This window comes from Parus major, chromosome 2 (assembly GCF_001522545.3).
Source record: "Parus major isolate Abel chromosome 2, Parus_major1.1, whole genome shotgun sequence".
NCBI lineage: Eukaryota > Metazoa > Chordata > Aves > Passeriformes > Paridae > Parus > Parus major.
In genome coordinates, this window is record NC_031769.1 from 40,909,347 (window position 1) to 40,932,591 (window position 23,245).

At 36.4% G+C, this 23,245-nt stretch overlaps 1 protein-coding gene across 1 annotated transcript in view; it reads right to left on the bottom strand.

Annotated features, from left to right (window-relative positions):
* The window catches only part of OSBPL10 (oxysterol binding protein like 10), a 112,217-nt gene that overhangs the window by 66,387 nt on the left and 22,585 nt on the right, over positions 1 to 23,245 (bottom strand). Inside the window, exons 2-4 of the mRNA XM_015617802.1 lie at positions 15,243 to 15,424; positions 13,438 to 13,517; positions 2,876 to 3,067 (exon numbers count right to left, since the gene is read on the bottom strand). Coding sequence (XP_015473288.1) covers positions 2,876 to 3,067; positions 13,438 to 13,517; positions 15,243 to 15,381 — 411 coding nt within the window. The 5' untranslated portion in view covers positions 15,382 to 15,424. The remainder of the gene's footprint in view (positions 1 to 2,875; positions 3,068 to 13,437; positions 13,518 to 15,242; positions 15,425 to 23,245) is intronic.

A 23,245-nucleotide genomic window follows, 5' to 3' on the forward strand; every position in this document is an offset into this window, starting at 1 on the left:
AAAGTAGGTCAAATACTAAAACATAAATTTTTTATAGCAGTCAAAAGCTCCATACTTATGCTCAGTTTTAACATACTAAAATTTGAAAAAAGGTGAAATTCCAATTGCACAACAGAAACATTTATTATATGTGTCATTTTGCCAACTAAACAGTTGTATTTACTACATTGATACGATTTTGCATGTCAGTTTGGTGCTAAATAGACCTCTTTGCTACAATTAGTTTCTAGCCTCTTAAAAATAAAACTAAATCAACCAGAACAAACCACAGATGGAAACGCTGTTGTTTATTCTTACTGTGTTGTTTATTCTTATTATGAAGTGAAAAAAGGGGGAAAAGAACAATCAAGTATTACAAAACACCTTGCATTATACAAAATACAGAGTATATTCTGCACTATTTGCAACATGGAAATACATGTCTCCTTTTTCCAAATAATATGGCCAGATCAAGAAAGTTCAGAACTGAGTAGCAATTTGAAGTTCAACACTTTCTTGGGAACATTGTCCAAGCTAGCCAACACCACATATGCCAAGTGAAGGATACCCCTTTTTGCAGTACTACCAGTTTTCCAAAGATTTCGTATATAACACAGTAGCACTACCATATCATAACCTTGTTGTGAAATTTAAAACACACATGCTTCCTCTCATTTTCCAGAAGCAGATCACCTTTTTCCATTGGCTCAACTACCGTATTTATAAGGTGCAAATTTAGCCAGTGCAGTCCTATTTATAGATTAATTTTTTAAAAACTTATTTGCAGGTCAAAGCTTCAATGGCATCATTCAATCAGAGAAACACTAACATTGATCTATAATCCTTTTGCAGTCTCTTCCCTTCATCCAGATCATACTAAACAAATTTCAAATAAAAAGCAAAGATTTGGACACTGAGGAAAGGATTAATTCTCTCTCTCACTGCACTTTAAGCTCCTATTTTTCATTCTTTCAGATTAAAAAACAGGACTAGAACATGTTTAGCTGCACTTCTGTGAGGGGCTCTGGACATACCTCTTTATTTATAAATTTAACAAGGGAGGGTGGATCTAACAGTCACTGAATTGACTCATACACAGAACAAAGACATTCCCTGAAAACACAAGGATCATATATCCAAGTCTATTGCATTCATTCTAGAAAACAGGGGAGAAGGAAGTGCACAGAGCATGCTGTTGAAATAAAATCTGCTTCCTTCATCTGGAAAAAACAGACTTATCCTTCACAAGATGGAAACAATGTCAGTTAAGCAGCCACTTTTTACACAAGTCTGGGAAAGATGGCAGAAGGTCAGACTTCTCCACTGTTAAGCTCTTCCTTAGGAAGCAGCACACAAACACAATATTTCCAATACATAAAGAGGTAAACTTCACACATCATCTTATGAAATTTTTTTGTGCATCATTCATCTTAGTACCATTTTCTCTCCCTGAGAAGCACTCATTTCTTTCAGCCATTACTGTATCTTCAGTGTCTGAGGGCTTTTTCCCATTATTATTGCAGCCCTCTAAAAGGAACTGGTGCTGCAGCTGAAGTACAATTCACATCAAACAAAACAAAATAATTACTTTCCATCATTACAGATTGAAGTCCTGTAATAGTTTCCTTTTTGGAATGACATCACATTGCAATACACCGCAAACAAGTGAGTCAGCAATTCACTGTTCTTTTCTGTAGGGATGATACCTGACCTGTTACTCATAGTTTTACTATAGGTTAGTATTTATTTCTTCTAGGTGTAGTTCTTTCCAACTGATGGCTTTTTCTCTTCCCAACTTATTATGATCAGCACATACACTAATACTCTCTTTTAAATTGCTTTCAGTCTTACTCAGCTTCTTTTGACAAAATTGCAACACCTCCCACTGTTGATTTTATTAATAGGTTTAAGGTGCACTCTGAACTCAACCTATGAGAGCAAATACATTCAGCATGCTATAAACAACCTGGGGGAGATGATTGGTAGACAAAGACAGGATATTTTTATAAAAAATAAACAGATGTGTGTTTTCTATAATGTAAAAAAAAAAAACGTGGGTGACATTCATACAGTGAGTTCTTAATTTCTGATGTTTACTAGAAGAAAAACACGCATTCTTCCTCAGGATGTGCAATTTAAGCCTTCATTGAGAGCACATCTCAAGAATTTATTCAAATTCTGAACATGAAAGACGAACCAAAAAATAGTATGTGATGAAAGATTAAAGTGTATTCTGTGAAAATCTGCCATATTATTTAAGCTTAAAACTCTGTACTATTTTTGTTGTCTGGAAAACAGACTTTAAATTGGTGTGAGTTAAATTTCTCAAACACTGGTACAAACAGGCTTTAAAAGAAACAAGCTTTCTTCTTTGGTTTTCATGCATTTGATACAGATAAACCATTTTTCCTCTCCAAGGACAGGAATATAAAATTGACACAAAGTTAAGACTACAGCAGGACAGCAACAAACTGCTTAGTGTAGGGAGCAACGCCTTCATTTGCGTCTTCATCAGACTTATTTAAGTAGTTTTCTTCCAGCTTTATTTAAATTATTCAGGGCCCACTTTTCAATCTGAGAGGTATTGCTGCATGCAGCTTCAAAGAGGTATTCCTCAACTATTGCAACACCACTGCAAAGTCTGGGAGCTGTTGCCAATCTACTTTACTTTTAAGCATCTGCACATACCAGTTTTAACATCAGCATAAAAAAATCTGTATACACCTGACCTGAAGTTGAACCAGAACTAAAGCCCTTGCTCAGCAAGGGGATCAAAACAAAGCAGTCACAAAGTAGGAAACAAAGAGAATCATTAACTTGTCAGACTCAACTGCTTATCCTAAAGCAAAATAAGCACCTCCAAGCTATAGCAAAACAGCAGATGTTTCTCTCTTACCTCTCTGACTTCATGGAGTTGACCAGATCGCTGGCTCTTGGCTCTTCGAGCAGCTGCAGGTGATTTGTGATGTGTGATGGTTACAACAGTTGGTCCACTTTGATTCATGTGTTTCTGGCCACTTGGAGATGCAGAATTAACTGTCCCAGGCGGCAGCAGAGATGAGCTTCTACTTCGTGAGGATGAGATGCTCTAGAACAAGCAATAGGATTGTGATATTAGCAACCTTTACATAAGTAAAAATCGACAATTCAAGCTATACATTTGTATTGTTCTACTATTCTCACAAACCTAAATCTGGAGGTGTAACTGATTTATTCCTTCTGAACCATATGCATCACAGGCTCAGCAGAAACGTTCTTGGAAACATTAGAGCTATTGCCTTTTTTTCTTGGCTTGCCTGAAATTGGTTTTTGCAAAAAATCTTCACAAATTCTTACATAATAATATGCTGCTTAGTTCTTACAATCCCACTTTTTAGGAAAGCTTAGGAAAGATTTTGCAGAGTAACAACAATGCCAACACAAATATTTCTTATGAAACCATTGACCTACAATTCACCAAACTGGTGTGAACAGCAAGGAAGAAAAAAAATCTTAACGCTTTCATTCAATGAACGTCTGAAACAGTGTAGTATTGTTTTCAGTATCAGAAGAGGTGCAATTTTGGGAAGGCCTACCCACACACCAATTGAACATTTGAAACAAAATATGGCTTAAAGAAATCAACACATTTTGGAGTAAGCTTGGGATGAACCTAATATACAAAATATATATACAATAAAGGTCAGAAATAAATCTCCAACAGTATCTGCAGTATGAATACTTTTAACATACAATCTATAAAATCAGTCAGCACATTCAGTTTTTATCTGTCAGTGCTGCTATTTCAGTTTGCTCTCTGCAGACCTCAAACACAAGTTATCCTGGAGGTCTATAGGACACCAATTCTCAAACAAGCTCAGATGGGCACCAGATCACCACGGGCCATCATGTATAAAGCGCAACACAAAAAGGTTTCTCCCTTCTATTTGAACTGTGGATTGCATCTCTAAGGTTAAAACTGAAACAGAGTAACTTTTACCTTACGTAACATAAACAATTCAGAGAATAACATTAAGTAGCACTTTAGGACAGTGAAGAAAATACACAGCCCAATGAGTAAATCACCTTTCCACCTCTCTTCCAAACCCTTCATAAATAACAATGGCAACCTACATTGCCAAGACAGTCACCATCCACACGAGGTACTTCTGCTGAGCCTGCTAGTGAGTACACAAAAGTATTCATTGGGTATAATCTTTCTTCTTGTACCTTACAGGTCACTTTTTGCAATTCTGTGGTAATCTTCAAACCAAGGTGAACAGGTTCCAACTAGCACTGCAATTAAAGTCAGGCCTCATGTTACCACCACACTGACTGTAAAGGACAAGGCAGATTATTTGGGACTGCCAAGGAAGAAGAGTGAAACAAGTAATACAATCCCTCTGTCACTGCCACAGAAAACTAGACTTTAGACTTTTTGAAGGTTTAAAAATGGGTTATCACATTGCCAGTGTGCAAAGAGCTACTAATCTCATAGAAATAATTATTTTTCCATTGGTCTAGACTTAACATTTACAAATGCTTCCAAGAATGATGGTCTGACTGTTTTTTAAATTAATATATTCTTTGCCACCATGGCCAAAACGATTACAATAATAAGCATCTGTTCAAAAATTATCCACCCTAGCTGATAAATCACAATTGCATTAAAACTGGATTTGACTCTAAGGCAAAAAAGCAGCACGAGGTGTAATTTGTCAGAAGAGCACAGAAGGTTGCCAGGTTTGTAATTCATCTTCCATTTGAAAGAGCATGTCTTAGACATAACTACAATTATAATAAGAGCCAGAGGAAAAGGTATTTGAGAGAAAGAAGGGGATGAAGGAAACTGAATTTCCTTTTTCAAACATATATTCCACAGAAAGAGGGTATTCCTAGTATATAAGAGCAGAATATACATCACCAATGTTTGTTTTTCAAACTGACTATTATCAGAATACTTCTAAACTAAATTTAGTGTGTAGAAGAAGAACAAGAGGAATTTATAATTTTAATTGAAAAATCAACTTCTCTTTTAGGTTAATAAAAGTTGTTTTTGTTTTAGAATTAAATCTTTTGAGATTCACTGACATTTTAGTATCATACTATCACAAAAATAAAAATACACAGCTGCTACTTTTATATAGCTAAACGGATCCTAAGATTCAGATAAACAGCAGCAATGTAAAACAGTGAGTTTTACCATTAGTTTCACTTAAAAGAAAGCAATATTCTGTGAAAGGTAAATTTTTACTATGTTTTGATTTTCTTGAGGGAGAGCTCTGCACATAACAAAAGTTAACACAAAACATAGATGGAAAAATCCATGTACTGATTCAGACTGTGGGACCACAGTGCATTTAAGATGGCTCTTCCTAAGTTTTGCCAAGGTATGTGGCAGCTCACAGCAACTTCTGGTGAACAGCCAGGGCATGGAGTTTGGGGATCAGTGGAGCAGGAAAGAAAAATAAGAAAAAAGAGTCCATCTCTAGTTTCAGTAGTGGGTGGTGCTCAAGAAGGCTGTCTGCTACAGGAACACTGTAAACCCAAATCTCTACATACACAGCCTGGCAAGGGCTGCCCATGATGCCCTGCCTGGTTGCTCCTGACACTCAGCTCTGTTGCAGGGCAAGGCATGGAGCTTTGTGATCTCCAGGGAGAATCACCTCTGCCAGTGAGTCTCCTAGAGACCTCTGCTTCCCCTCGTAGCACAGAAGAGTCACCAATGCTATGGAGCTCATACAGTCAGGGAGACTGGCAATCTGGAATTTGCACATACATGGTCTGTGCCAAGTATCAAGCTAAATACATTGGTTCATGATCAGCTCCTGCAGGTCTATAAGAAAGCTCTCCTCACCTCTTTGTTTTCTGTCCCTTTATACCCTTCATCCATCTGTAGTGACCCAACATTTCCAAACAATGTGCCAGAAAATTCCACCACTAAATTTGGTACTATTCTTTAGAGGGCATCTGTAACACACAGACTTGATATGAGCTCAGCACCAGGACCCCTGGCTACCCATTAAGCTATCTCTAGACAAGGTCCCATGACAAACAAAAATTTGCAATTTAAAACTTGGAAAATCAGTCACAGTCAGTATGCATGTGAATGTCTGCAGAAGGCAGTTTTTCAGTTTTTACAACCACTCAAAACCTTTTCAAGTTGGACTACACTTCTCCACTGCCACAGAGAACAGCAGCGGAGCCCTGTGCCTGCTGCATCCAAGAAAATGGGAGAAGCATCCAATTCCTTCTGACAGCTTCTTCCTGTCACTGCCAGAAGAGGACTCTCCAGGAACTGCACACTCAGCCCCTCAGGCACTTTTGAATTTTACAGCACATTGTCAACACCTATGTCTCAGCCAAATACTTGACTCCTCTTTTGCAGAATTTCTTGAGATTATACACTGGGAATGACAAGCATCCCTTTTGCATTGACACACAGATGTGCAAAAATCAGAATTTTCCATTTCTGCTAAAATATGAAAACCCATGTGAAGTTTTTCAATGCTAAAAGCACTCTAACTATAAATCATACTACAACAGCCATTAAAGTCACTCTCACAGGAAATCAAAGCAATGACAGTAACTGATGGGCCTTTATGCCTCACCCCCTGCTCTTCCCCCAGCACTGCTCGTATGACTGATCTGCTCTTCTAATTATTATCACATATCATTTTCTTTGGTCTCGCCACTTTCTGGCTCACAACTAAATAAATAAAAAGACAGCGAAAAGTCTGATGAAAGGAAGATGTAAGCTCTTCAACAATTAGTAATGCATAGTGCCAATAATGAGTCCAGAAATCCACAGGCTGAAGCATCCCAAAAGGACTGCAGATTTTCTTTCCTGAGGCTACACTTTACCATTGCACCAACATTTTGCCTGCTAATAAAATGAAGCCAATAAAAGAATAATAAAGAAGCTAATAAAAGATTAATTTGTAACTTGCATTCACATGGGTTTTATGACCTAAAGCAAGCCAAAGTATGCTTAGCTAAAACAGATTTAGGTTAAGATTTTTGTTTTAGTAGCCTGTCCATCCCCAAGATAAAAAAGCAGTATAATGAATGCTTCCATTTGGATATCAAAAATCCTAACAATTAAAATAATGGAATTGCAGAACAGTAAGTTCGAGCTATACTAATGTTTTCATGACTCACTCTCCCAGGAGATTGCCCTGATCACAAAGAAGCTGAAGTGTTTTTCACCACTTAGCAGAAGCAAACAATTTTTTTATTTTTTTTATTTTGGAAAGTAAAAGCAATGCTCCAGATATCAATAAAAAAATTTCTGAGGTGAATTGTCATTACTGCTTATGGTTGATAATCATCATTTTCACAGGCACTGTGCCACAGATGTTTTTCTCAGAATAATAATTACTAAAATGACACTCCTTTACTCCTCTGCATATATACAGCACAGAAAACCAATCCCTTCATGCAGCTTTAGAGTTATGGGAAGTCACATGCTATCAGAAAGTAATTACAATTTTGAGACAGCACCATTCAGTGTTTTAATTCCCATCTACTTCTTTTCCAATGCACCCTAAGTAAACAAACACTGATAAAAGATAAACATAGACACAGTTCTGCTTCATTTACATTATAATCATTCACAAATATTAAAATGCAAATGATGGAATCTACATAATATCCAAACTTCAGCACTGCAAAGAGACCAGCTTACAATGTTTTGTGCATTTCTGACAAGCACCATCTATGGTACTAACTTTACTGATAGAGTAACATATTGCTTCATCATCTTCAGTATGGCAATATGTCTTTTTTTTAAGCAAGAGACAATGATAATCATTCTATCATAAAATCTTTTCTTCATCAAGAATCATTTGAGCATGTTCAATTCTAAATTGGTTTTCTTACACTTCTGTAGAAAGATTTTTGAAGCAGTGAGCAACTCTTATTTTCATGAAGCTTCCAAAAGGAGGAAAAAATATGTCAAACAGACACTTGTCAACAGCCAAGCACTGCTTTCCTCTCAGCCTCACTACTGGAAGGATTTCAGTGCATGTTTTAACTAGAAGTGTCATTCTTTAGTTGACTTCTATAGGTCAGAGATGAGAAGAGGAAGCAGACAAGAATACCAATGGAGGAACAGTGAAGCTCAAAAGGCAAAGCAATTTGAAATGCACAGAAGAACCAAAACAACAGTGAGAAGGACTTGAAGTTTTCACTAATTTGGCTTTATGAAAAGTTACCATGTAGATGTTAAAAATACCCAGCCAATGATCCACTTAGAAATGCAAAGGTCTCTGTGGCCATTCATTATTGAGGCAAAAAAAACCTGATAAAACCAAAGATCTATGATAGTCACTCTTCCAGCTGTAGAGAAAAATTACACATCTGCCTCATAACAACTTGATAAAAGTGTTAAGTTTGAGGCATTACTGCAAGTGCTGTTTCACGTTATAGCCAAACTGATACTGCAGCTGACACTGAAAGGGGCAGGTTTGGATTTTTTTTTCCCAAATAGAGCAAATAGAGAACCAGAGACAGAGACACACATTCATCAGAGATCTGATCAGAGAGCTGGTTTTTTTTAGTAGGATGCCATTTTTTCCTACTTCTGATGCCCAAGTTAACACAGAACTGGAAACATGACAAAATCCACACAAAAGCAGAAGGCAGCAGAAGGAAGGGAACTGGATTGCAATTCACAGCTGCAAAGAATCAGCAAATGAGTTCAGCTTAAAGATGAATCCACACCATGAAATTTTAAGCAGCTAGCTCACTGTGCAGCTCCAAACCAAAAGCTGAAGCAACAGAGTCTGTCTCCTAATTCCAACAAAGACCTAAGCTGAAATTTACCATCTGAGCACAGAAGCAACTTCACAAGATAAAGGTTCTTCTCCCTGTCACACTGCTGATACAGACACACTGACATTTACAAGGGCTATATGCAAATCCAGCAACCAATCCACACACTGGCATTAAGAGCTGGTTAAAAAAACTGTGTTTGTTTTCAGCTTTTATAGCCACCATCAAGAGTGGTCAGTCAAGAAAAAGACTGCTTAAGTCTTGACTTAAACAGTCAAGAAAAAATTAGTATGAAACAGAAGAACTAAAAAGATTGTGACAATTTCTGGATACAAAATTATTCTTGGAAGTTACCACAGAAATTATGCATATGCCTACTCCTTCTTGAAAGCATTTTATACCAATGAATTCAAATTTGACTAATGTTTTAATTAAAGCTTGTACAAAATATTCACTTAGAATAGTCTAAAAGAACCAGCAATCCTATCCAGACATAGAAGATTTCTTCCAATACAGTTGATTTGGCACTTATGGAGGTTGAGCAATCTGTAATTAAGTGAAATGAGACTTGTATGGAAACACCAAGAACATTAAGAGTATCTGACAGCATGGGAATTATTTGTCAGAGAACATTTTTCTTTTACTGCTTTTTATCTATGTAAAATACCTTGTAAAATTTAATTTTAAAAAAGAGACTTAGCTTGTGTTACACCAACTCATTAACTGTATACCGCTCACCTTTAGACCATTCATTAGTACACAACTAAATTTAATATTTAGCATACAAGTTTTTTATTTTTTCAACCACTTCTCTATTTAATTTCCTTCACCACTCCAATCCCCAGCTGAAGCTTTAAAATCAGTCACGACAGCAAGTCATTCAGCAGCATTTTGAAGCAGGCAGTAGCTGCAAAAAAGAAAGGAAACTAATGCTGATCTAGATCCAGTGCAGCAAGAAGGAATGCTCTTCTCTGAGTATTTCAAAAAAACAGTGACACAGCTTCAGCTTTGTAAAACATCCTCCAAATTATAATGTTTTTCTACTAATTCCCTTCTAGAAATATCTATTCAAGATTTTAAAAATGTGTTCTCTCTGCAGTATGAATGACCTGTTGCTAAGAGTTACTTCACTGGTATTCTTGGGAACCTTCCCACTGCTTGCCTGGTTATCCCATTATTATTTTTTTCACATTTAAACTATATCCCACTTGCATAACATAAAATATACCTCTCACTGCATATTTTTCACTTCCCATTCTACCTCTTTCAAGTGTATGACTCTTAAAGAACAGCTAGAAATTTCTGCATCTCAATATTCCTGTGAAAAAGGTGAATTTAAGCTGCAGAAGAAGCTGAGAGCAAACACTCAGATTCCAACTTTCCAGATGCTGTTCCCAGCAGAGACAGAGCTTGGATTCTGTTCAAACTCCAGAAGCTCAGAACATGAGTATCTTTCTGTTCATAACACCACAATGAGAGACAGATAACTTGCAGTTTTCACTTACTACAGCCCTTAAAGTATACAGAGATGGAGGAATAAAGAGATCCAGCCCTGCTGCCAGCAGAATAACAAATCACATCATGACGGTCCTGTCAATGGTAGAGCTCTTTTAACAAAACCCAAAAACACAGATTTTTGTGATGTCCTTGATCATGCAAAAGTAAGTCAAACATATACCCATCTCTGTGTCATTACAGACCCTAAGCTAAACACAAAAGAAACAGTAAGGTGGCTAAAAATAGCAGAATGCTATTTTATGTAAATTTAAAATATTTTAAAGAACATGTTTCCATTCCCATGCTAATAATCATTTAGTATAAAGTACCATCATCTACAAAAGAAAGAAAAAAAAACATCATAAGGAAATGAAGCAGTTCTTGCTTCTCTTACCTCCTAGCAGGCAGCAGATATGAAGTAAGACACTTTAAGGAAAAGAAAAGGAAAAAAGAAAGAAAAAAGAAAAGAAAAAGAATAGAAATGCTTCCTTTTTTTCTACTTTATGGAGTTTCTGTGACGGATTGCTACCTTGTAAAGAATAACCGATCTCCAAAGTCTAATTATTGCAGCATTCAGGCTTTTGATCTCTTCCTTTTGTAAAGAAAAGCAGGGAGAAGTTTTAAAAGAAGTTTTACTTGTAGGTTTAAAATTCAAGTTAGCACTATATGCAATGCTAAAGCCAGGTAAAATAGTCTTCTCAGTTAATATTCTAATACTGAGAAGATAGGAGGGGGAAAAAGAAAAAAAAAATATTAAAAACAAGAGATAATTCTTGACACAATAAAGATTTCTAGGAGAAGGTAAGCACAAAATTGCTTCAAGTACAGTCCACTTCTGGAGTAAGAAGCAGAGTCACCAGTGGTCTCATCTGAAGCACATAAATTCCCAACATTTTATTTTAGTTAAAAATACAGAAGATAGATATCCTCAATTTGCTCCATGTCTTACAAAAGCACAGAATTAAAAGTGCTTTACTAAAAACATTTCAAGTGAAAAGTGGCCTGGCCTGATTTGTAACACAGAACTAAGAAAAGTAGCTTTCTTCTGCATTATATTTTATACTCAACAGATTCAAGTTAAACAAAACATATCTATTCCAAAATACATCTATACTCCAACTTCCTATGCCAAATTTCCGTAACTCATCAGTCTTTAAGAAAAATGCAAGAACCCTCTTCCTAATACCTGAAATATTTTTTCATTTAGTTCCTCTGCTACAAATGTCCAGCATCCCTCTATTAAGGAAATCCTTTTAGTTTCCTGCACAATGAGCATAAGAACCAGCAGCAAACCACAGCATTGTTGGCCACTATGCAAGAATACAAGCAGTCCAGTGAGATGCTCCTCATTCTAAAGCCTTCCTGTTTCCAAAAGCTGTACCTTAGATCTTCTGTGACAGAAACTGTCTTTGTCCTTATTAGCCTCCCACTCCTTTAGTCAAGACTTTCAAATAAAGTTTTGCTTTACAAATACTTTTGAAATCTATAAACACTTTTGGTGTCCAAAGCATCCCAAAATCTTCTCCACTTTCTAGTCATGTCTTTTTGGGGCCTTTTTTGGGTTTTTTTTTTGTTTTGCCTGTTTTCAAATCCTTTTCTTTGAGGCTCCCCATACCAATATTATTATTAACAGCTATCAAATACTTGCTTTTCAGCCACTGCAGAGCACTTACTGTACTGATTTCCCCTTTCCATTCTCATCACCAGAAAAAAAAAGGCTACAATGAAGCCAAATTTCATCACACAGAGTTCCTCCTGTACAGAAGAACAGCAAATACAACTAAGAGTACTTAATTTTCCCTACTCAAATTTTACATTTCAGAATTGGAAGGGGACTGACAAAATTACTCATTACAAGTATTTAACATACTTAGACCCATCTAAGTACTATCTTTTTTTTTTTTCTGATAATTTCTAAAATTTTGCTTTCTTTGGACCACTACTAACTGCTGTTTATTTTCACTGTTGTAACCAAGATTTTTCTCTTGACACACTAATTAATTCAGAACAAAATATGTAGATACTACTCCTGTTGAAGGAGCTCAACATGGAAAGGTACAGAAATTATTACTCAATGCAACAGTTTTTACTAAAGGAGGAAATATCATCCCAACTTCAGTTCCACAAAGATCAGCTTCAACTAAATTGCTGCCATTCTAAACAAGATTTTGCTATTGAAATAGAATAATTAATTACAAGCAGGAAAAAATGCAAAACCAAAGCCAGTATTAAGAAATATTATGAAAATTAATAGTGTAGAAGCGTAAGAATTAGTATGCCATTGCACAAGTCTCTGATATCATATATACTGAACAGCAGTTTTACCACCTCATCACAGTTAAATTATAGATGCTAAACATTTAAATGCATTTAAGAAGGGACCAGAAAATATACTGAGGAATAAGTCCTTGATGGAATCGAGTATAAAAAGATAGCATCACTATCTGGCACAGGAGCTGCAAATCAACAGCAACTGTAAGACTACCCTGATCAAGTAGAGTTGCACCGTTCTGAGTAGTACTGGGACACATTCATATAAAAAAACTACATTGAATTCCAATGCACAAGAATTTTAGAAGTACCAAAATACTCAAGCTACTTAATTCTCCTTCAAAAAGGGTTTTATTTGTATCACAATTCATGCCATTTCCACTTGGAAGTCAGACAGAGCCTCAACCCATCATTTTGCTATCTTTCAAATCTATACAGTTGGTCTTTTTACCTGCCCAAAATATTTAGCTGTTTGAGGACAAAAATTGTGGACCACTAGTTCCAAAGAGATGTAAGTAACATAAATTTTCATATGATGAGCTCTCTCCATTTTAGTAAAGATGATGAAGAATGACTGCTGCTAACATCTATCTGAAGCTTCCTATAATAAAAGTCATGAAATTGTATAAAATTAAATAAAACTACATTAGTTAATACTTTTAAATACTAATCAGGTCATCACATTGTATTTATTAATAAACAGTTGCTTCAGCCACTCTATTAACCATGCACTTTGCTAATTTATTATAAACAGGAAAATGTTTATTAAGATCACCCAAACTGACTTAAGCCTGCTCCAAATGACAACTTGCTGCTTTTACTCAAAACCCTCTAAACATCAACCCACTAACTACAGCAGCCAATCATCCAGACTCTGCTGTTCTCCACCTACTCCACTTAAAACATAATAGTTACTTCTCACTCTCAATTATTTACCTTAGAATCACTTTCCTTGTGATGTTTGGCACAGGATCGAAGCTGAGTTATCCAGTATTGTTTCTCCTTTGCATCAGCAGCTAGAACAAGAAAATGCAGGTGATCACACATAAATCAATACTTATTTTGCACAAGAGGTGACAGGGCAGAGAGGGAAAGGTTAATTATTTATTAGGATGCAGTATAAATCCTAATTTATGCTACATAAGAACACTTATGTTTTTCAGTGCAACAGATCTAAACCTGTACTTAAGAGACCCGTTGGAAGAAATAAGCTTGTGAGTCTTCTTCATAGTTTTCTCCTCCACATGTCAGGAAAAGCAGAACTACCTACCTCAAGAAGATATTTTTGTTCAAAATTTTTCATCCACTTTTGCTTTACTTGTCTATGTTTGTAAAGGACAAGGGTCACACCACAGTATTTAAATCCACAAAAGCTCTACACTCAGGTTGTCAATCAGCTACCAGACAAGCTACCAGTTCCCCAGATACTTAAGTGCTTCTAACAGAGTTCAACCAAATCTCTCTCTAAAACCATGTCATTCACATGCAAATTAGAGACACGGGAATAAAAGTCACAATTTCCCACACACATCTTTAAAAACCAGCTGTAAAAATTATTGAAGAGTTTGTTTGCTCTCAGATGGCTCCTGTGTAATATAGTAAGTCTGTTTAGGAGAGAGGCTTTTTTTTTTTCTAAAACAACTACTACAGGAATCCTCATTAAGAATTGCAATACAGAGTTGATAATTTCAGTAAATATTTTCTGTTACTTCCTCTGCTATTGAGTACCTTAATGGTTATTGACTCAGAATAAAAATTGTTTACTGATTTTAATCAAATTCATAGACATCATTCAATTAAAATGAGCATATTATAAGCATTTGATAATTTCAAGTGATTGGAAAAGCATAACGAAACAACAAGTGTTCATGATTTCTAGCTGTGCAACTTTCAAAGCATTTTAACAGAAATTCTCCCTGGTTGTTTCTAAATTCAGTTCTGTATATGAAAGAGAAACACACTATACCACAGGGGACTTCTGCATGCTCAGTCTTGTTGGACAACTGATAAACTGATCAGAATAAAACCAAGAATACTTCTGTTACACTGAATTATGCATATTTTTTAAAAAATAATTTATTTTTTATAAATTAGTTTGATATGGAAGCATCATGCCCAATCAACCATACTGAAAACACCTTAAAATCAGAACACTTTTGATTCCTTTTTTGTAAATATTCCAAAGTAACTCCTATATAACCCTATATTGTCTGTCTTACACTTGGGAACAAGGGAAGGGAAAATTTTACATTAGAGGTGCATTCAATTACTCCAAGACTGATAATAACATAATATCTTAGCAGCCTCTCACTGGCATTTTTCCCTTCTCTGACCCATCATCAGATTCATTACTGCGCATTATCTACAGGATGCTGGCAAGGAAGAAAAGTGCTAGAAAACAAATGTCATGCTGTTTTATGACAGCAATGAAAGCAGCTTTTTGCTCATTTGGAAGCAAATAAGATGCAGCATTCAATCAAAATGTCACAGTAACAGATTACAGAAGCCACCTTGAGGTACCTTCCAGCCCAGAAAGTCTATACATTGTAAAAACTCACATGTACTTAACTCCAGATTACTCCTCCACCCTGTATTAAAACATACTGTGTAATAACAGAGCTGGATAGCTACTACTTTCTGACAGCACAGGGAAGTAAGAGAAATGAGATGTGAGAGAAGAGATGCAGAAGTGGGAGTGGCAGAGAACAATAATTCAGCTGACACTGTGAACAACACTGTACCTCTTAACTTGTACATCTCTCCATTAGCAGAGTAGACCACTAACATGTGTGGCACTTCATCACTAGGTGATATTATAGCTCCAGCTAAAGACAAGGCTCCTCGTGGCTTTGGGCTCTGGTTTTTAGTTTGTTCATTCATGAAATACTGCAGAATTCCCGTCTCAAAGTCCAACACAAAGTACCTGTTGAAAGAAATTACAAGCATATAGTGTATCCATAGAAGTTTTCATACATTTACCCAACAAAGAGCACAGATTGATCTTAAATCAAGATTATGGTTAAAGTAATTTTTGTTATTACAACTTTATAAGGCATTGTTATTTGATTTGGTTTTTCAGGGGTAGGCAGTCGATTCCTTTATTCAGAACACAAGTCATTTCACAATAAACCAACACTGAAAGATCAGACAAACAAAAAACTAACTAGGTTGCCCAAGTGCTCTAAACGAAAGTGAAGCTGTTTCAAAGTTGGTGTGTCAGCTTCAAGAGTTGAAAACATTTATTTTTTCCACAAATAAACCCATCCTTCACAACAGCACAGATCCTAAATTCCATTTCCTTCTGCAAATTTTCTATGCTATTACAAAGAACAATTACTTAACAGTATTCCTTGACCAAGAAGGAACAGACAGCAACCTCTTGGCTCACATGAAGGTCAGTCTACTACAACCCTCAAAAGACTAGAGCAAAGATCACACAAACACAGGTTACCCGCCCTTAGCTGCTTCTAAAAAAACAGCCCTAACAATCTGGGTAATCCACTAACATGGGCATTTATAATAAAAACTATTTGTAACTGTTCCTCAGATTACCACAGGTCATATGAACTTGTGTACAACATTTCAGAAACTGATTATTCAGACTTCTGTAGCTTCGTATATCCCAAATTTGCTCAAGTTACCACATTTTGTCTTAGCTCTTTCACAATATCCCCATATGCAGAACATCTCTAACCTTTCCCATCACAGAATATTTCCAGGATTCTCGTCACAGTCTGCAGTTATTGGTGGTGGTCTGCTCCTCTCTTTATTCATGCTAAATAAGCCTGGACATGATGCAAGCAGTTATTGCCTAAGATGTACAGAGTTTCAGACATTTTGTTTGGCACACCTTCCTTCACTGCAGTTATGCTTCTCTCTCTATGGCCACTGCCTTCACATCAGAGCAAAGATCAAATGCTCTTTCAATTGTTACAGATTAACAACCCTGTCCCAAAGAGTGCATCACTACACCCTTCACTTGTGCCCTAACTCAACCTCCCTCAAGTACTTCTGCATCCTTTTCCTCAAGAAACAAATGGAAACCCTCCCTTTTGCAACCAGGTAGCACATCACCTTCCCTCAACAGGTTATCTCCAAAACAAGGACTAGAGGAATGGCTACCACATTTTCAATAGTAGTGTTAAAAATAAGGATGCCCTAAAAGGAAACTGCCAAAATTGCATTTTACTTTACTGATTTGTATTGTACCAGTTCATAACCTTCCTGTTGTGTTTGACTTCTAAATGATTTTACAATACTACTCTTCCTCTTAAAAAGCATTTTTTCTCTTCAGGTTGCTTAGTAGGAGAAAACAAAGCACTTAACTGCAGGAAAAAACAGCAGAATTGGAAAACATTTCTTTCAAAAGTCAGACTTGCATATTTCACAGCAAATTTTAATTTTGCTCATTCTCATTTTTCCAGATATTCTGGGAATATCTGTTACATACTCAAGGGAAAAAGCAGAGCACTAGACAAAAGTGATGCCATGTCCCTGAGAAAACTACACAGTAGCTTGGCCCTAGAGCTAATGCTTCTCCCCATCATCTTTGAGCTCAGCAGACAAGTCTCTAGACTTTACATGCAATGATGTTCATTCCAAGCCTGTGCCATCCTCATTATAATTTCATTGTCCTTTTATTGTTCAGGTACAAATAATTTATTTCAGCCTTTGTTATTTAGCCATTTTTAATCGATTACTACCTTGGAAATCACTGTTGTGGTTACTAAAGTACAGCTCTACAATTAACAAAAGGAGGAACAACAGCTAGAGGAGAAAAAAAAGGAAAGAAAAAAGAGAGGCAAGAAAAAGTCTTTTCTTCTCCTATTGAGACCAAAGGATTTGGGGGAAAAAGTTCCTCTATTAGAACAGAATCTATTAAGTTACATAAACACTGAGCACTTTAGCTCAGAAACTTCTGCATGCTAGACCAGCAAAGCACTCCCAAAATGACTGTAAGCTCCACAAAAATGGGCTTTGCATTGGCTTAAAGCTACCCCAGGGAAGGAAATCAGACATTTGAGTATAGAATATACCTTTAGCAGCATAATGACATCAGACAGCAGCAGCTTCTGCAAATTCCCAAACAGAAGTTGCATCCTTGTGCATCCCTGTTATCACTGCTACAGCAGTAGTGTTAACTGCATTTCTAGCCAACCACAACCTATTTTACGTAGTCTCAGAAAAACAGAACATCATCACTGTACCTTGTACCTTAGGTTTTTTGTGATGATGTCTTAGAAGCCTGTAAAAGCAAGCAATGTTTCCAGTAGAAATCAAGCAGTAATTTTAGGAAAGAAAAAAGGTAACTATTTCTCACAAGCCCTCGCATCACCCTTAAGTATTCTGCCTTCTTTCTTGTCCCAAAAGGACCAGGAACTTTTCACAAGCGTCTTGGCCATGACACTGTTCACATCACACAGAATCAAGCATTTCCTTTTCAAAGGTTATGGTTTGATGTGCAACTCCCCTCTTCACCTTTCACACAGTAGTATCAGAGAAAAAGACAAAAATAAACTGCACAGACAACCACAGCCTCACAAAAGAAGCAGAGAGATAACACACTTTGAAAACTGCTAAAAGGATAGAAAAAGCTGGGAGAAGGAATAAGGAATTAAATGTCAAATCAAGCAGTGCAAGGCTTCATACAAAGGAGGTGGAGGAGGGAGGAACACAAAGAGATAGGAAAAACAGGAGCAGCTTTCAAAAACATTTTCTCGCATCACAGACCAAATGATGACCCAGTTCAGACCATCACAAAAACACAGAAGAAATGGAGACCAGAGTCTTTCATTAACTGAGGATGGAAAAGCATCACACATACAAAGCAGGACAGAAGAAAAGTGTATGTGTCCCATTTTAGAAGCACTGTGCAACTGAATCAAAAGGACAGAGATCTCTTTTAACTTCAAAAAGTCATTTGTTCTGCCTAGCAGGGAAATAACAGCACTAACCCTCTCTACAGCTGATTAATCTTGCCACCTCATACTCATCCATTTCTCTACTGGCCTTGCTCACATTCACCCATGACATCATATTTCTGTAATTAAATCTCAGATAGCAGTGATGAAAACAAACATACTGTTTAGAGAACAGTCAGGCAGAAGGTAGCAGAGCCCAGTTACATCATACTTCTCATACAAAAAATTAGTGCTACAGAGTTAACAACTGTTACTGAAAGGCACTTCCAAAAGACAGCTGAATTTTTCTGTTATTCCAAAATCAGAATAACTTTTTTTTTTTTTTTTTTTAATCAGAATAACTTTTTTTTTTTTTTTTTTAAACTTAATAGTCTTTAAAAGAGTCTATCTAAAGGTAAGGCAGAAAATCACCACTTAAGCATATTTTAAACAGTTTTAACTGCTTAAGCACAGTCCAAAATAGACATGGAAAATTACAGGCAAGAGAATCCAGGCTACTTCACAGAAGAAAAGCCAATGGATTTCTCACTTCAGATACAAATCCATTCAGACACTAAAAGCTTCCTGATTCTCTGGCCCAGCTTCCCTGAGATCTATCAGGATACTCCCCCTATACCATTCCAACTGAATGCAGAGCCATTACCAACTCACAAGAATTATAAGCAAAAACATTCACCACACTCTGCAAAGCTGAAGTCTGACACTACCAGAATTGATACCTTTTAAGTCACCCAGGAGTTTGTCTATATGGCCTGACAGTAGTTTAATTCTCTTTTACTTCTCACATTTCAAAATTAATGCCCTCTCTGCATAAATCCTAAGTCATAAATTCTACAACTATCTTAATTAAACACTTGTGTTTCACCATGTCCTTCATCTATTCACTCATTCATTCATAGCCATTTAAAAAAAAAATTTTAAATGTCAGGCAGAATGTGCATGTTATGCTAGGAAATGTAACATGTTGCCTTCTGAATTCTTAGAAGGAAAGGGTCAAACACTACTAATGAAGTATTTCAACTGGGTTTGCTTCTACTAATATGAGCACTTATTAGAGTAATAATTATAACATGTGCATATAATTATATAATTTTACAATAATTTATTATTAGTTCCTCATTCAAGACGACTTAAAAAAAAAAAAAAGCAATGACTATGCTTTAAAGAGTCATAAAATTCTGGTAGTATAGCAGGAGATGGAAGTGCTCTACCACTAGGGCCTGTCAACAAAGAACAGCAGCTTAACAGCTCTTCCATAAGAAAAACTGACATTTCACCAGTGTAACAGATTTAAAGCAATAAAGAATTTTTTAAAAAAAAAAAAATTAAAGCCACACATAGGTATCAGAAGCATGATACAATCACATCCCATGTAATTTACTCACCTCACTGGATCTAAGAATTTTAATTTTCCCATTTCCAGTCAAAATAATTATTTTCATATTCTCCAGTGAAAATTAATACTTTACACATTTCTATGTATTTCATCACTCAATTACACACCATAACACGATGCACTGCTCCTTGAAGCTGTCACTTGGATACAAATCTGCAACCCAAAATTATGCTTCCAACAGAAAAACACCTCAAAGCAAGTTTCTCATTTTCTTCCCTTATTCTGAACACATCTCAGAACCAACCATCTGAATCCATGTTTTCACTACTCCGTAATCCCAAGAAATTTTCAATGTAGGATTGCTAAATCTTTCCATTGTGTAATGCATTCCTAGCAATTTGAGTACTCATCACACCCTTCTTTCCCACTTAAGTCAGTTTTCTGGACCAGATTTTGTTAGCTTCCAGTTTGAATCCAAAATGTGACAGAGGTTTTTAATAGACATTTGCAACTGGACAATTATAGTCCCAATAAAATCTTCTATTTCTCTCTCCATCTTCTAGGACAACCTCAACTCTTTTTGAAAGCAGCATTGTATTAATTATGTCCTTGGATTGACAGCCTACACTGGAGTCCATGCTTCATAGTTGGACTCTGTCTAATCCTGGACTTTAGGATTAAAATTGGTATGTGTGTCCAAATACTGCACACTAGCACAGACATCCTTCTTACTGAAGACAAAAATCTTCCAATTTTCCATAATTTCCAAACAATAAAATTGTTTTCATTATATTGTGACCTAACACAGCAAGTACTTCTGGATGGAGAGGGATGCTGGGTTGTTTCTACAGCAGGCTAGCTCTGTTCCACCTTTTTGGAGATTTTTTTCCCCAGTTACTTAACTCACTGATGAACAGAGCAACTTTTCTTCTTGAAACACCACTTTAGGTCTTCTACAGACATCTTTTCTCCTAAGCCAGTCTCACAATACATACTTTATGATCTGCTTTTTATTCTGCTTTATTCATAAAAATGCAAATTAATTATATAAAATACATTTATTTGAAGCAGAACAGTATTCACTCAGATTTAAAACCGTGATAGGCAGCATCACCTTCCCTATCACATTGGAATAGTAACAATTCATGTATTTTCCTTTCTCAGACTGCTGAATTCATCATTCCAGACAATGTGACAAATACAATGCTCTACTCTATACTTCAGCACCAAATTAACTAAAGAACAGAAGCAGCTCACAGCAGAAGAATTTCACTACCTTCTTCAACCACTGTTCTCAACACTTTTGAGTCTCCAAACACATTTTCCTTTTGCTCCATTCCAATCTCCCCCCAGTCACTGCCAGCAGATATTCTTCACTGATTCCACAACCCTCTAAGCGAAGATTTTCAAGAATAAGGAATCAAACTAGTCTGTAATTTTCTTCCTTTTTTATTTTTTTTTTTAGGAGTAGTTTTAAACTAGGTGAGAACTGTAGGATACAAAGTAAATTACTGTGTCAAAGAAAAGCAAAATTTATGGCTCCAGGAACTGAATGAGATGTCACATAGAAATATTTAATTTTTAGGAAACTGTATCTTATTAGGACATCCTGAACACCACATTTATACAACTGCTTCTTTTTTTCCCCTTTTACCTTGATCCATAAAATTAATGGAATTATTCAAGCCAACAAAGATAAAGCATAGCATGCACACATTCGACAGCCAAGGACTTTATTATTAAAAATTATCTCCAAAGTTGTCATTTAAAGAATGATGATCAGGAGAACATGCTCACATTTCAGTAACTCTACCATCCTTTCTGCACTGAGGCTCTCAATTTATCATTTTCTAACATAAGAAAGCATTAAGAACCACAGAATTCATTAAAAGCTTTACTGACTTTGAGCATCCCTGTATGAAAACAGGATTTTTAGAACACTAATTTTTCAGCATTACTGGAATTCAGTCAAGATGAACTACAATTTGCTGGATATTTTTAGATGTGCTCCACATCTAAAATGCGGTTAAGGAACAGAGGAAGTATCCACAGCTAATAGATGAACATCTTGTTTTTGCTGATCAGGCCCTTCATGATTTTAACATCCGCAGAATTCTCACACAAATAAAATATTAAGAGAAATCTCCTTTCCTGTCTTGTCAAGTCCCACCAAGCCCTCTTTACAAACCAGAGTGTCACTTCTTTCCCAGCGAAGAAACAATTCCTACTGACCAGCCCATCAGGTTATCAACCTCTGCTTACAATGACAATTATTTTCAACTTCCTGAACTCCTCTGCAGTGACGAGTGCATATGTTGCCCAGATTTTATGGAAGAGAGACTACAGTAAGGGCAAACATTAAAAACTGCTTAGGGGCTGCTTTTTAGGAAAGAGGGAGGAAGAATAGGCCTAAAAATAACGTATCCATTTGTATCCATCAGGCTTTGAATTTACAGAGAATTGTGGAGAAGAACATTCATCGTAGTAATCTATGCTTCAGTACAACATGGCCATGCTGAGGGCTAGCAATTGCCATTTAGGGGCAAACATAAACAAAAAGTACACAGTTGAGTTTGACACCACTAACAGCACCTACAGCCCATCACACTGGCTGGCTACCCAACACTACTTTGTGCCATTTAGTAATCCTTGACATCTTCCTCTTCCTTGTTCTGAATTCATTACTACTTAGCAATTAAGCAGACTCAAATTTTTGTACTGCAGGTCAAGAGAAAAGGGACATAACTGGGGGAATAAACGAGCTGCTGTAATTTTAATTCTGGAAATGTTATTACCCAGCTCGATCAGGTCACAGATTAAAAACAGTGCTTCCAGGAAGGAAAACATGCTTTTCTTCATAAGAAATGCAACGAAGAACTAAAACAACACAAGAACCGAGTACTTACATGTCACTTCTAATGAACTGCATGTAATGAAAGACACAGTTCTATGAGATTACAAAGCAAGATCAAGGAAACACATATGAGAAAACTAGTTGTACACACACACCAACCTCATTCCCCATTGGAGGCGAAGGAATGCTCTGCGTGACAAGGCTTAGTAGGCAAATTAATTCTCACCGAAGCAAGTCCACAGGAGTTGTTTGCAATCATCTGGATAATAAAAAGAAGGAAGCTGACTGGTTCATCTTCTCCCAGTCCCACCTTTCCACTTTTATCCAGAAGCAAGGCCTTGCTCCTTTGAGAATGTAAAATTACAGACAGCTACTTTGAAGTCTGTACGGACAACTTCTTCCCTGCTCCAAGACTATGTGCAGTACTGTTCTGTCCCAATTAGCAATAAAAATCCCACCAATAATCAAGGCAACTACCAGAAATCAAGTGCTTCTCTTTCTTCTGTTATCCCTAAATCTAGCTGAAGTGGGCTTTACACTCAGATGTTTGGCTTTCACCTAGTCATCCTCAAGAAGATGCAAAGTAGAATGCATGAAGTTAGTCAAGGAATATTCTAGTTGCAAAGTACCTTA